This window comes from Micropterus salmoides, unplaced genomic scaffold (genome assembly GCF_014851395.1).
Source record: "Micropterus salmoides isolate LMB-PRFRI ecotype aquatic unplaced genomic scaffold, ASM1485139v1 Ms_hic_scaffold_17, whole genome shotgun sequence".
Taxonomy (NCBI): domain Eukaryota; kingdom Metazoa; phylum Chordata; class Actinopteri; order Centrarchiformes; family Centrarchidae; genus Micropterus; species Micropterus salmoides.
The window spans coordinates 4,090,944-4,104,640 of record NW_024040817.1 but is presented as its reverse complement, the minus strand read 5'-3'; the positions used below and the strand labels follow the sequence as shown (position 1 = coordinate 4,104,640).

Genomic DNA, 13,697 nt, shown 5'->3' with positions numbered 1-13,697 from the left:
AACTGAAAAAAACTTGTTGATTATTCATCCCCTTCTTCCCTGTATCCCGTAAAACCATATCCTTGTACCTCATTTTAAACTGATTTATATTTGGACATTGCTTTAATTCCTCATTGAAACTGTTCCATAACTTTGCTCCAAAGATTGAAATGCAACATTTCCTGGTTGTTTGTTTTTGAAATTGTGTTTCCACCTCTCTCCCTGAATAATATTTGAATATTTCTGCAATAGGTTATTTTTGGCTTTGAACATTATTTGAGCTGTTTGATATTTCACAAGATCTATGAATTTTAATGATTTTGACTTTAAGAATAATGAGTGTGATCCCAATACCCAGCACTGTGAATAATCCTTATTGCTCTTTTTTTTGGAGAAGTGATAGTGAATGTATTGCTTCCCCAAATCTCAGCACAGTTATTGAAATATGGTAAAACTAGTGAAAAGTATAAAATGTGGAGTTAATTTTGATCGAGAACCTGCTTTGCTTTGTTTAATACTGAAGGTGATCTTGAAAGTTTAGATTGTCCATGATTAATGTGTGATTTCCAGCTGATTTTGTTTTTAGAATTACCCTGAGAAATGTATTGTCCTGAACTCTTTCAATTACAACCCCATCTATTTGTATGTGCACCTGAATATTCATATTGTAATTCCCAAATAGCATTATTTTAGTTTTATTCAAATTGAATGATATATTTTTAATTTATTAATTTCTTTAGTGACGTCCTCCAGTAGCTGCTGTAGGTTTTCACCTGAACAGAATATATTTGTATCATCTGCAAATAACACCATCTTAAACAACGTAGATGCTGAACATATGTCATTAATATACAAGATAAACAGTTTTGGGCCAACACTGACCCCTGTGGGACATCACAAAGCAATGTCCAAACATACTGTACCGAGGCCTGTACCAAGAAGCGAGTTCAACGTACCCAGGAAATACTTTTTTTAATAAAACCTAACAATTACGAACTGGATAAGCGGTCCCACAAAGCTGGTTGTCAACTCGGTAAGTCAACCCAGGATTTCCCAGGTGTTAGGGGTGGCGCAATGGATAAGACTATGCCTTTGGTGTGAGAGACCCGGGTTCAATTCCCCACTGTGTCTCTGAGTCCCTGAGCAAGGGACTTAATCCTTTATTCCTGTGACATGTATAGTGGTGGAGGCAATACTCAACTCCTAAACATACAAATACCACACTGAAAATACTCCACTGCAAGTCCTGCCTTGAAAATGTTAAATGTAAGTATTGTCAGCAAGTCTGAGACTGTGGGCCTCTCTCAGACAAAGGTTGGAAAAAATATGTACACTGCTCAAAAAAATAAAGGGAACACTTAAACAACACAATGTAACTCCAAGTCTATCACGCTCCTGTGAAATCAAACTGTCCACTTAGGAAGCAACACTGATTGACAATCAATTTCACATGCTGTTGTGCAAATGGAATAGACAACAGGTGGAAATTATAGGCAATTAGCAAGACACCCCCAATAAAGGAGTGGTTCTGCAGGTGGTGACCACAGATGACTTCTCAGTTCCTATGCTTCCTGGCTGATGTTTTGGTCACTTTTGAATGCTGGCGGTGCTTTCACTCTAGTGGTAGCATGAGACGGAGTCTACAACCCACACAAGTGGCTCAGGTAGTGCAACTCATCCAGGATGGCACATCAATGCGAGCTGTAGCAAGAAGGTTTGCTGTGTCTGTCAGCGTAGTGTCCAGAGCATGGAGGTGCTACCAGGAAACAGGCCAGTACATCAGGAGATGTGGAGGAGGCTGTAGGAGGGCAACAACCCAGCAGCAGGACCGCTACCTCCGCTTTTGTGCAAGGAGGAGCAGAGCCCTGCAAAATGACCTCCAGCAGGCCACAAATGTGCATGTGTCTGCTCAAACGACTCCAGGAGGGTGGTATGAGGGTCCGACATCCACAGGTGGGGGTTGTGCTTACAGCCCAAAACCGTGCAGGACATTTGGCATTTGCCAGAGAACACCAAGATTGGCAAATTCGCCACTGGAGCCCTGTGCTCTTCACAGATGAAAGCGGGTTCACACTGAGCACATGTGACTGACGTGACAGAGTCTGGAGACGCCGTGGAGAACGTTCTGCTGCCTGCAACATCCTCCAGCATGACCGGTTTGGCGGTGGGTCTGTAATGGTGTGGGGTGGCATTTCTTTGGGGGGCCGCACAGCCCTCCATGTGCTCACCAGAGGTAGCCTGACTGCTATTAGGTACCGAGATGAGATCCTCAGACCCCTTGTGAGACCATATGCTGGTGAGGTTCCTCCTAATGCAAGACAATGCTAGACCTCATGTGGCTGGAGTGTGTCAGCAGTTCCTGCAAGAGGAAGGCATTGATGCTATGGACCGGCCCGCCCGTTCCCCAGGCCTGAATCCAATTGAGCACATCTGGGACATCATGTCTCGCTCCATCCACCAACGCCACGTTGCACCACAGACTGTCCAGGAGTTGGTGGATTCTTTAGTCCCGGTCTGGGAGGAGATCCATCAGGAAACCATCTGCCACCTCATCAGGAGCCCAGGCGTTGTAGGGAGGTCATACAGGCACGTGGAGGCCACACACACTACTGAGCCTCAGTTTGACTTGTTTTAAGGACATTACATCACAGTTGGATCGGCCTGTAGTGTGGTTTTCCACTTTGATTTTGAGTGTGACTCCAAATCCAGACCTCCATGGGTTGATAAACTTGATTTCCATTGATAATTTTTGTGTGATTTTGTTGTCAGCACATTCAACTATGTAAAGAAAGGAGTATTTAATGAGATTATTTCATTCATTCAGATCTAGGATGTGTTATTTTAGTGTTCCCTTTATTTTTTTGAGTAGTATCGAGCTTGGATTATGGGAGTGTTGTTTATGGATCTGTATCAAAAAAAGCTTGGAGGATTAGATGTGATCCGGGCCAGGGCTCTCGGGTTGTGTCTCGGAGCAGTAAGAGCTTCACCTGTGTGCGCCCTACAAGTGAAGACAGACAAAAGGCTTACATTGTACAAGGAAAAGAGATTTTGTGATACACATGAGAAGCCACACAAGTGAGAAACTGGATATTTTCACCAGAGATTCAGCTGCAGAGATTGAGAAGTATACTGAACTTTGATTTGTGCAAAATTATGTATTGCATATACATATTTTGCTTTAATATAATTTGTTATAAAGGTTAGTTTGCTGTCCATGTAGAATGAACTAGACATCTGTGTGTTGTTTATATGCTCTGATAGTGATAATCCAACACATCTCTGTAGTAGCATTCCCTATTCAGACTTAAGAGAACATGAAAACACACTGAAGTCAGGACTTGGAAAATGGGACCACCTGAATGCACCGTGAGCCGCTGGTTACAATTTGCGACCCTCACCACTAGATGCCACTAAAACCTACACACTGAACCTTTAATGTACCGTACAGTCCAATACACCAAACAACCAAAACATTATTCTGCCCCAGCATCCCTTTTTGGTCTGGGAAAGGCCAGAGAAACTCGTCCTCCTCCTCCTCCTCCTCTTAAGTTTAAGTTCAGCTTTATTTATATAGCACATTTAAAAACAACACTAGTTGACCAAAGTGCTTTCCACAATACACAACAAATATACAACAGTAGAAAAAGTCAACAAAGTGAGTCACTACTCAACTCTGTTTGAAGGCCTCTGAATAAAGATAGGTCTTTAGCGAGGATTTGAAAGTGTCAGGCAATTCTTACTTCAAAGATTTCGAGCAGCTACTGAAAACCTTTAGTTTTTGACCTGGATCTGGAGCATCTGATTGGATGACCTCAGTGCTTTGACCGGAGTGTGTACATGTAAACGTTCTGATAAATAAGAAGGTGCTTGTTGTGTTTGTGTAGGACTCAATAACCACACCATGTAGCTTTGTGCGTGTTGTGTTTACTCAACTGCCACAAAACTTACATTTTCACCTTTTGCCATAAATCACTGCTGTAAGCCTTAAAGGCACAGTAACCTGTCACTTGCAGTGCATAACATAACAGAGTCCAACAGGACACAATACTGAACGTTTTCAGACATAACAGTGCTAACCCATTTAAAATTTTAAAGACAAGCAATAAAATCTTAAAATCAAAAGTGGACAGGAAGCAAGTGGAGTGAGGCTTAAATCCCTACGCCTCCTCTTTCTCCTACTCTTCTTCTTCCTTCACCCCTTCCTTCTCTCCCTACTGCACTTCCTCCTCCTCCTCTCTGGTGTCCTGGACATCTTCTTCACATCTCTCTGGATCTGTTGTTCCAAAACTGAATGAACTTACTCAGCCCTTTTATTTATCTATTTATTATTTATTTATCTTGAAGCTTCTGATTGGTTTGTGACCAATTATGAATCTTTGTGTTTCCACCTGAGTAGCTGTGAGCTAACTGAGCTCAACCTGTGCTGACTTGAGTGAACAATATTGAATGTTAGTGCTTTCTAAATGACCACATGAGAAATGAAGGGATTTGTGTGTAGAGTTTTGCAGAGACACTTCAACAAACCTGAATCATGTGTTAAAGCAGTTTAGGGAAATGGGTGTGCTTTTTGACAAATGGCATTATGGTTTTATAATTGTAGTTGAAAAGCCTGATTATTTTGTTTAAGCCTTCAAGAAAAACTGCAATTTATCTTTAAGACACCAGAGAACATGAACTGACATGTCAGGTTCAGCAAAGTGCAGCATGACCTGCTGTCACTCACCAAAATGTTGGATGGACAATAAAATCCTGCGGAAGTGTAGTACAGACTAAAGTGAATCAAACTAGTCTATTAATAATGTAATTTATTTAGAAGCTGCAGTCACACCTTTCACTGTATACTGGTCAATTCTAGCTACATCAGATCAGAAGTAAAAGTACTCTATTACAGGTAAAAGCAATGCATCAGTGAAAATGTCTTTAAAATGTATTTCAAGCATTAAAAAGAAAATAGAAATCGTTAACCGTACTTAACTACAAATTTGAGGTACTTTTACTTTACTTGAGTCATTTATTTTCGTGCCACTTTCTACTTAAACTCTGCGACATCTCGGAGGGAAATATACTTTACATATGAAGGTTTTATAAAATATAATGTTTTGTTTTAAATATAAATGAAGTACTGCTGAAACGATTAGTCACATGTCAAATATTTTGATGATTGAAGTCATTTTCGTTTAAGCTTCTCTCATGATAATTTGCAATTAAAATCACTTTTGTGTTTGATTATTTTCTGATGGACAGATGATACATAATTTTTATTTTTTATGTAATTTATTTACTTGTGTATATGTTGACTACCTCTGGGATGAACAGTGTTGTGTTGTCTAAAATAAAGAGAGTGCTGCTCTTTCTGCTTCTTAGTTCATCAGGACTTTGTTCTTTCTACACAAACTTTTATTTTGAAGGTGTGGGAAGACGTGGTACCGGAAGCGCATTTCCTTCCTTTGTCAGCACGCTAACGTGTTCGTGTGTTCCCGGAGTGAACTAGAGCCTGTATGTCTGGATAAACCTTCTTTTATACAGTCAGTGGGATAAACGTGTTAAAGTGGAAACTTTGGTTTCACCTTTCATCTCCTGTTAGCCACGAATGCTAACTGAAGTTAGCTTAGCTTGCTAGCTGGAAATAGACGGAACTCGGCCACACAGCGCTGGTTGGAGGAACTCTGAGTCCAAACTGTGTTTTTCATTTTTTTAAAATGTCTAAAGTCCAGATGCTGAGAGGTTTTATCAACCAGCGACTAACTGCGGCTGCTGAAGAGATATTTGGGCTGTTTGAAAGAACGATATCAGAGTACGAGGAGGAACTCTGTCGTTCCAAAGAGGAGAACCAGAGACACAGGAAACTACTGGACGCTGTTTTCCAGCCTGAAGTCCGGTTACACAGAGCAGGTTTGTCCTCTTTACTGCTTATTCTCACTGCAGACTGCTGCAAACCTGCTGCCACTGAAAGATTATTGTGCCCATAATCTGAGCTTTACGGTAACGACAGCCAGGGTTGAGAGGATTACTTCAAAATGTTATCAGGTACTAATTGTTAAAAAATGTAATCAGTAACGTCATCCAAGTACCACAAAATAAAAGTAATGTAACCTGATTACTTTGAGTTACTTTTGGATTACTTTGAAGCCAAAAAGGCAAATGAAGCCAAGAGAGTGTCAACGATGTGTTTCTGCACAGTGTATTTTTAGAGAAACGTGTGCAAATTCTTCCATTCCCTTGAAATCAAAATCCCTGCTTAAATGTTTTTATGTTTTGCAGTATGTCAGCGCTATGGCAGTATCTGACCCATCCATGACAAAAAATTTCTTTTGGAGGTGGTCTCAGTGTTTCCCCTAGGACGGAGTTGTAGCAGCTTAGAATATGTGAATATAAAACCCCAACACAACAGGCCTCTGCAGCATTGCTCTTGTGTCCCTGAGCATGCGGTGCACATTAGAATAGTTAAAAGTGTTAGTGTTACAGTGTTTTGGGGGTTTGGTGGTCCTCTCCCAAGAAGATTTTACGTTTTCCAATAAATATGTAATTTCACATCATATTGGGCCATTATTTTCACCAAATCTCTAAACAAATAGTTGGAAAAGTTAGAGAAGATAATAAATAAACATCATCCAAAGATCAGTCTACTGGGGAGGAACTAAACTATTAGATTCGGGGAAAGTAATTTGTTTATGATGCTCTCCACAGTGAATTTACATTTATGGCACAGCATGTTTTGGGCATCACCCCCTAAAACCTTGTACATATGACCTTAGAATCATGATATATAGGATTGTTCATGTTAGGGGTGGGCGATATGGCAAAAATATCATATCACAATTTAGTTAATTCAGGATCACGATTCATTTTCCTGTTTGGTTTTTAAGACTATTTTGCAAGTTATTGGTTTAAAAGAGAAAAATAACACAAATTTAGTAATCATATAGAGCCTAATGATTCATTTAAACAACAATGAACTGATTCATTTTGTTCTTATAAAATTTTAAAGAAGAATGTGCTGTTGGGGCGGTGATGGTGATTTGCGTAAGAGACCCGGGTTTTCAGTATCCAATAGTGCTGAATATGCGTTCTGCCCCCCAGCCTGTCTGGTAGACTGCGCGGACTGGTTCAGCTCTCAGTGAGTAAACTCTGCGGCCGAACCGGAACCGAACTCGGCCTCCGAAACCGACAGAGGCCAATTTTGACAACGGGGAATACAGCACTGAGGTGGTTTTCTTGCCGGATTTGACTCTTTGCACATCCGGGACTGACTCATCTAATAAAGGGCAGCTAGCAGCACGGCTAACCGAGCTAACTAGTTACAAATACAGTTAGCGGTTTACAGTGTTTCCCACAGGATTTTAAGAGACTATGGTGGGTGGACCTCGGACCCTCTTTACTTTTAATGAACACATGTCATATGTTTTATACTTTCTGTGAATATGATTTTATCCAATTAATTAGTTCCATACTGTATAGACACCCTATTTTGAATAACGTGTGTTGTCACATGTGTATCCTCGCGCTTAATTCATCAAATCCGACCCAGTGTGATAAATTATGTTGTATGCGGTTCTCTGTCGCGTAACATGAAGATTTCACAGCCTCTCTTCAGGTTGGACTCTCATACTGTAACACTGGTCTTTGTAAAGAGAGAATATGGCAGGAGTCGCTAACCTGCATGTCAGCTCGCGCTGGTCTGTTGCAGTTACCGTGAAGGCTTTCATATGTGTGCACTCCAAATTTATGTGCAGCTAGCTTAATCTCCTTCTCAAAAACGAGTGACAGAAACAGACCGTTAATGTTACTGTAGTTACTTCAAAAGAAAGGCGGTCTGAAGTCGGATGCCAAAGTGTGTGAGAGTGTGAGCTTACAGCAGTCTTGTTGTCAACGGTCTTGTTAATTAATCGAAAACAGTAGGTTTAGCAAAAAGTAAATTATCTGTTCATCAAGAAACTCTGTAAATCACCTCAGTACTATATTCCCTGTTGATCTCTGTGTTCGTTCCTGTTCCTGCTGTGTTCACTGGGAGGCTGCTGATTTTTTTTGAGGGACATGTTTTTCATTATTCTCCACAGACGTCCAGCAGCTGCTGGTGAGTAAAGAAGAGGTTCCCCCTGAGCAGCAGCAGTGGAGCCCCAGGCTGGACCAGGAGGACCCACCAGAGCCGTCGCACATTAAAGAAGAACAGGAGGAACTCACGACCAGTCAGAAGGGAGAGCAGCTTCCAGAGCTGGAGGAGGCTGATATCGCCAACTTCCCAAGTAAGTTACTGTAGTGAATGGGTCTTCCTCTATGTTGTTGTCCTCTTTCGTTATATTTCATAAATGTTGCCAATATGTGGGTCAATAAGCTGTAGACTGAAGACGCTGTGTACCTGAGTCTCGGGGAAAATGACAATATATCTAAATTGAACGTTACGAAGCAAACAGTGCCTGTCTCTAATTTAAGCACAAAATCACAATATATTCCACATGCTTTTCTGCAATGTTAGTTTACCTGTCCCAAGTCTTCAAACAAGTCTCAGGATTCCTCTCACGGAATGACCTCCAAGATCCACATCAGTCTGGTTTTAAGATTGGCCACTCTATTGAAACTACTGTTCTATGTGTAACAGAAGCCCTAAGGTCAGCTAACGCTGCAGCCCAGTCCTCAGTTCTTATCCTGCTTGACTTATCAGCTGCCTTTCAATCACAGGATGTTGCTATCCGCACTCTTAGCAATGGGCATCTCGGGCAGAGCACTCCTGTGGCTTGAATCCGACCTCTCTGGGCGTTCTTACAATGTTTTCTGGCAAGGACAGTTATCTTCCTCCCACTTCCTTTCCACAAGGGTGCCCCAGGGCTCAGTGCTAGGGCCCCTTCTCTTCTCAGTTTACACCACCTCACTGGGGCCGATCATTCGCTCACATGCCTTCTCGTACCACTGCTATGCAGACGATACGCAACTCTACGTATCCTTCCCGCTAGACGTCCTTTTCAGACCATGTTGCCCGTTTGCTCTATACAACATAAGAAAAATAAGGCCCTACCTTACACAGTATGCCACCCAAGATCTGGTACAGGCCAAGATTATGTCTCAACTCGAGTACTGCAATGCCCTCCTAGTGGGTCTATACAGTGGGTACGGAAAGTATTCAGACCCCTTTAAATTTTTCACTCTTTGTTTCTTTGCAGCCAATTTCCAAAAATCAAAAAAGTTCATTTTATTTCTCAGTAATGTACACTCAGCACCCCGTCTTGACAGAAAAAAACAGAAATGTAGAAATTTTTGCAAATTTATTAAAAAAGAAAAACTGAAATATCACATGGTCATAAGTATTCAGACTCTTTGCCGTGACACTCATATTTAACTCAGGTGCTGTCTATTTCTTCTGATCATCCTTGAGATGGTTCTACACCTTCATTTGAGTCCAGCTGTGTTTGATTATACTGATTGGACTTGATTAGGAAAGCCACACACCTGTCTATATAAGATCTTCCAGCTCACAGTGCATGTCAGAGCAAATGAGAATCATGAGGTCAAAGGAACTGCCTGAAGAGCTCAGAGACAGAATTGTGGCAAGGCACAGATCTGGCCAAGGTTACAAAAAAATTTCTGCTGCACTTAAGGTTCCTAAGAGCACAGTGGCCTCCATAATCCTCAAATGGAAGACGTTTGGGACGACCAGAACCCTTCCTAGAGCTGGCCGTCCGGCCAAACTGAGCTATCGGGGGAGAAGAGCCTTGGTGAGAGAGGTAAAGAAGAACCCAAAGGTCACTGTGGCTGAGCTCCAGAGATGCAGTCGGGAGATGGGAGAAAGTTGTAGTAAGTCAACCATCACTGCAGCAATCCACCAGTCGGGGCTTTATGGCCCGACGGAAGCCTCCCCTCAGTGCAAGACACATGAAAGCCTGCATGGAGTTTGCTAAAAAACACCTGAAGGACTCCAAGATGGTGATAAATAAGATCCTCTGGTCTGATGAGACCAAGATAGAACTTTTTGGCCTTAATTCTAAGCGGTATGTGTGGAGAAAACCAGGCACTGCTCATCACCTGTCCAGTACAGTCTCAACAGTGAAGCATGGTGGTGGCAGCATCATGCTGTGGGGGTGTTTTTCAGCTGCAGGGACAGGACGACTGGTTGCAATCGAGGGAAAGATGAATGCGGCCAAGTACAGGGATATCCTGGACGAAAACCTTTTCCAGAGCGCTCTGGACCTCAGACTGGGCCGAAGGTTTACCTTCCAACAAGACAAGGACCCTAAGCGCACCGCTAAAATAACGAAGGAGTGGCTTCACAACAACTCCGTGGCTGTTCTTGAATGGCCCAGCCAGAGCCCTGACTTAAACCCAATTGAGCATCTCTGGAGAGACCTGAAAATGGCTGTCCACCAACGTTTACCATCCAACCTGACAGAACTGGAGAGGATCTGCAAGGAGGAATGGCAGAGGATACCCAAATCCAGATGTGAAAAACTTGTTGCATCTTTCCCAAAACGACTCATGGCTGTATTAGATCAAAAGGGTGCTTCTACTAAATACTGAGCAAAGGGTCTGAATACTTATGACCATGTGATATTTCAGTTTTTCTTTTTTAATAAATTTGCAAAAATTTCTACATTTCTGTTTTTTTCTGTCAAGATGGGGTGCTGAGTGTACATTACTGAGAAATAAAATGAACTTTTTTGATTTTTGGAAAATGGCTGCAATGAAACAGAGTGAAAAATTTAAAGGGGTCTGAATACTTTCCGTACCCACTGTAAATGGTTCAGCCCCAAAGGACTCATGTCACTCCATTACTCAGTGAGCCTCAGGTAAAAGCTTAGGCTAAACTGGTGTACGGCTCTGTCCTGGATACATACCGCACATCCTGATAGTTAAATAATAATTTACTTTTCAGATGAGTCTGAAAAACTTGTTAGTTAGGAAAGGGCGGTTGTGACCATGGAGCAGCTGATGTTAGTTAAGCAAATTAAGAATGCAAATTAGTCATTTTATGCTAATGAGGAGAATTTTCTTTAGGATTTCAAAGTACAGTTGAAATGCTTGGTAATTATACAGAAGGGAGGTTCACATGTTGCCTATTTTTTATAATACCTTCTACTAAGTTGTAAATTTAGTCACAAAAGGCAAACATGAATAAACCTACCCAAAATGATTCTGACATTATATCTACAGGGTTGTTCCTGCTATATGGCAGTAAGGCCCGAAACAGCTCGGGGGCTGTGCCATGAATGTAAAATCATTGTGGAGAGCATCAAAACTAACAAGTTGGCTTTTCCCAGATCTAATGGTTATAGCTCCTCCCCAGAAGACTTCTTTAGCTTTTTGGTTGTTGTTTATAATCTGCTCTAGCTTTTCCAACTTCTTGTATAGATATGGAAAATAATGGTCCACAATTACACAAAAAAATAATATATATTTACTGGAAAATATTTAGGACCCCCATACCCACCCGCCCACATTTTTTTGCAACATGTTGTCTTGGTGTTTTACAGCGGGTGAAAAAAGTATTGAACACGTCACCATTTTTCTCAGTAAATATATTTCCAAAGGAGCTATTGACATGAAATTTTCACCAGATGTTGATAAGAACCCAAGTAATCCATACATGCAAAAACCAAAACAAAGATGTTCAGAAATAAAGTGTAGTAATAAATGTTTTAGGGGAGGAAAGCCTCCCCTCCCAAAACAAGGGTAGGAGAAACACTGAAATGTGCAATGTTTCTCCCCATCTTTAGTGGTATCAGTGGTTTAAGTGTTAACAGGAAATTAAAGGATATTAAAAAATTTGCCTGTTTTTCATTATTCTCCACAGACGTGCAGCAGCTGTTGGTGAGTAAAGAAGTGGTTCCCCCTGAGCAGCAGCAGTGGAGCCACAGGCTGGACCAGGAGGACCCACCAGAGCCGTCGCACATTAAAGAAGAACAGGAGGAACTCACGACCAGTCAGGAGGGAGAGCAGCTTCCAGGACTGGAGGACGCTGATCTCACCAAGTTCCCATTCACTCTTGTCCCTGTGAAGAGTGAAGAAGATGATGAAGAGAAACCTCAGTCCTCACAGCTTCATCAAAGCCAAACTGAAGAGAGCAGAGATGCAGAGCATTTGAAAACAGAAACTGATAGAGAGGACTGTGGAGGACCAGAACCAGCCAGAAACTTTAATCCAGATAGTCCTTTACAACCAGATACTCATGGCCAGACTTCACTCTCCCCAGGACCTGAGACTGATTACAGTTGTGATTGGGAGGAGACCAGGGAACCTCAGCCAGGTTTAAACCCTCTGCAAAACAATGAAGTACCTGTAAGTGATCAGGAATGTAACACTGGAGAAACATCAGTTAGCTCCTCTGAATGTGCTGCAAGATTTGGTCACAAGGATCATCTGCAGAACCACAATGGAACCCAAACAGGAGTGAAACCATTTAGTTGCTCAGTTTGTGGTAAAAGATACAGCCGGAAGAACTACTTAAAGATTCATATGAGACTCCATTCAGGAGAAAAACTTTTCAGCTGCTCTGTTTGTAAAAAAACATTTCCATTGAGAAGAGATGTTGGGACTCACATGAGAGTCCACACAGGGGAGAAACCATTTAGCTGCTCAGTTTGTGGTAGAAGATTCACACAAAAGGCCCATCTGAGACAACACTCTATAGTCCACACAGGGGAGAAACCATTTAGCTGCTCAGTTTGTGGTAAAAGATTCGCACAAAAGGGAAATCTGAGACTACACGCTAAAGTCCACACAGGGGAGAAACCATTTAGCTGCTCAGTTTGTGGTAAAAGATTCACAGAAAAGGGAACTCTGGGACGACACTCTACAGTCCACACAGGGGAGAAACCATTTAGCTGCTCAGTTTGTGGTAAAAGATTCTCACGAAAGGCACATCTAAGACGACACTTTAAAGTCCACAGGGGAGAAACCATTTAGTTTGTGTTTGTGGTAAAATATTGACTCGACTCCACAGTGTCAAAATATATTCAAGTGTATTGGTAAAAAATTAAGCTGCTTCTTGAACATTGATCGGCTAAAAGTTGTGTTCTGCCACGTATTCCTTAAAAAGTCTAACATTTCAATATCCAATTTTAGGGCTGCACGATTAATCTAATTGCAATCGCGATGTCGACATGTGCGATTACATAACCGCGAAAAGTGTGCTGTGTGTGTGAGACTCCTCTGTTAAGCACTGCTGTCTGCTCATTATCTCCGCCCACACCGGGCTCTCGCATGTGCTCCTAAAACAGATGAGCATGAACCACAAACAGTAATTTATGGGCAGTGAGCGAGTAACATTAAAGACAACAACCTACAGAGCCCCCCTCTCCCCCCTGTCACTAATCGTTCAAAACATAGCCGGACTCGCCACCGAGCAACGAGAGAAATGCTGGTCGGCCGGTGTTATGCAGAGGTTTTCATGTCTGCCGAGAATTGCATGCAAAACTCGGCTACTGCTTTTAAACGCTATAATATCCTTTGTGGGATTCATCAATGGTGACAAATGATTCGAAGTAGCCTATATAGCCTTTTTTTTTTTTTTACATTTACAGTCATTAATATTTCTTTACACTTAGCAGAAGTAGCATTTATTGAGAATCAGCTAAAATATGTGGTAATAACCGCGTTTGATCAATGAACACAAAGTGTCTGAAAAGGACTTTAAGAGGTGGATGCAGAATTCGGCAGAATATTAAATGTTGAACAATATGATTATTGACAAGTTAATACTTTAAAAATTAGAGACCAATATAGATCATTTT

The 13,697-nt window shown here is 41.7% G+C and overlaps 1 protein-coding gene across 2 annotated transcripts in view; it reads left to right on the top strand.

Moving 5' to 3' along the window:
* Positions 1-5,441: 5,441 nt before the first annotated feature.
* Positions 5,442-13,697, top strand: part of LOC119907216 (oocyte zinc finger protein XlCOF6-like) — a 29,896-nt gene continuing 21,640 nt past the window's right edge. For both annotated transcript variants that reach the window (XM_038724923.1, XM_038724921.1), the window contains exons 1-2: positions 5,442-5,871; positions 8,037-8,222. In XM_038724923.1, the coding sequence (XP_038580851.1) occupies positions 5,679-5,871; positions 8,037-8,222 (379 nt within the window). In that variant the 5' untranslated portion in view covers positions 5,442-5,678. The remainder of the gene's footprint in view (positions 5,872-8,036; positions 8,223-13,697) is intronic.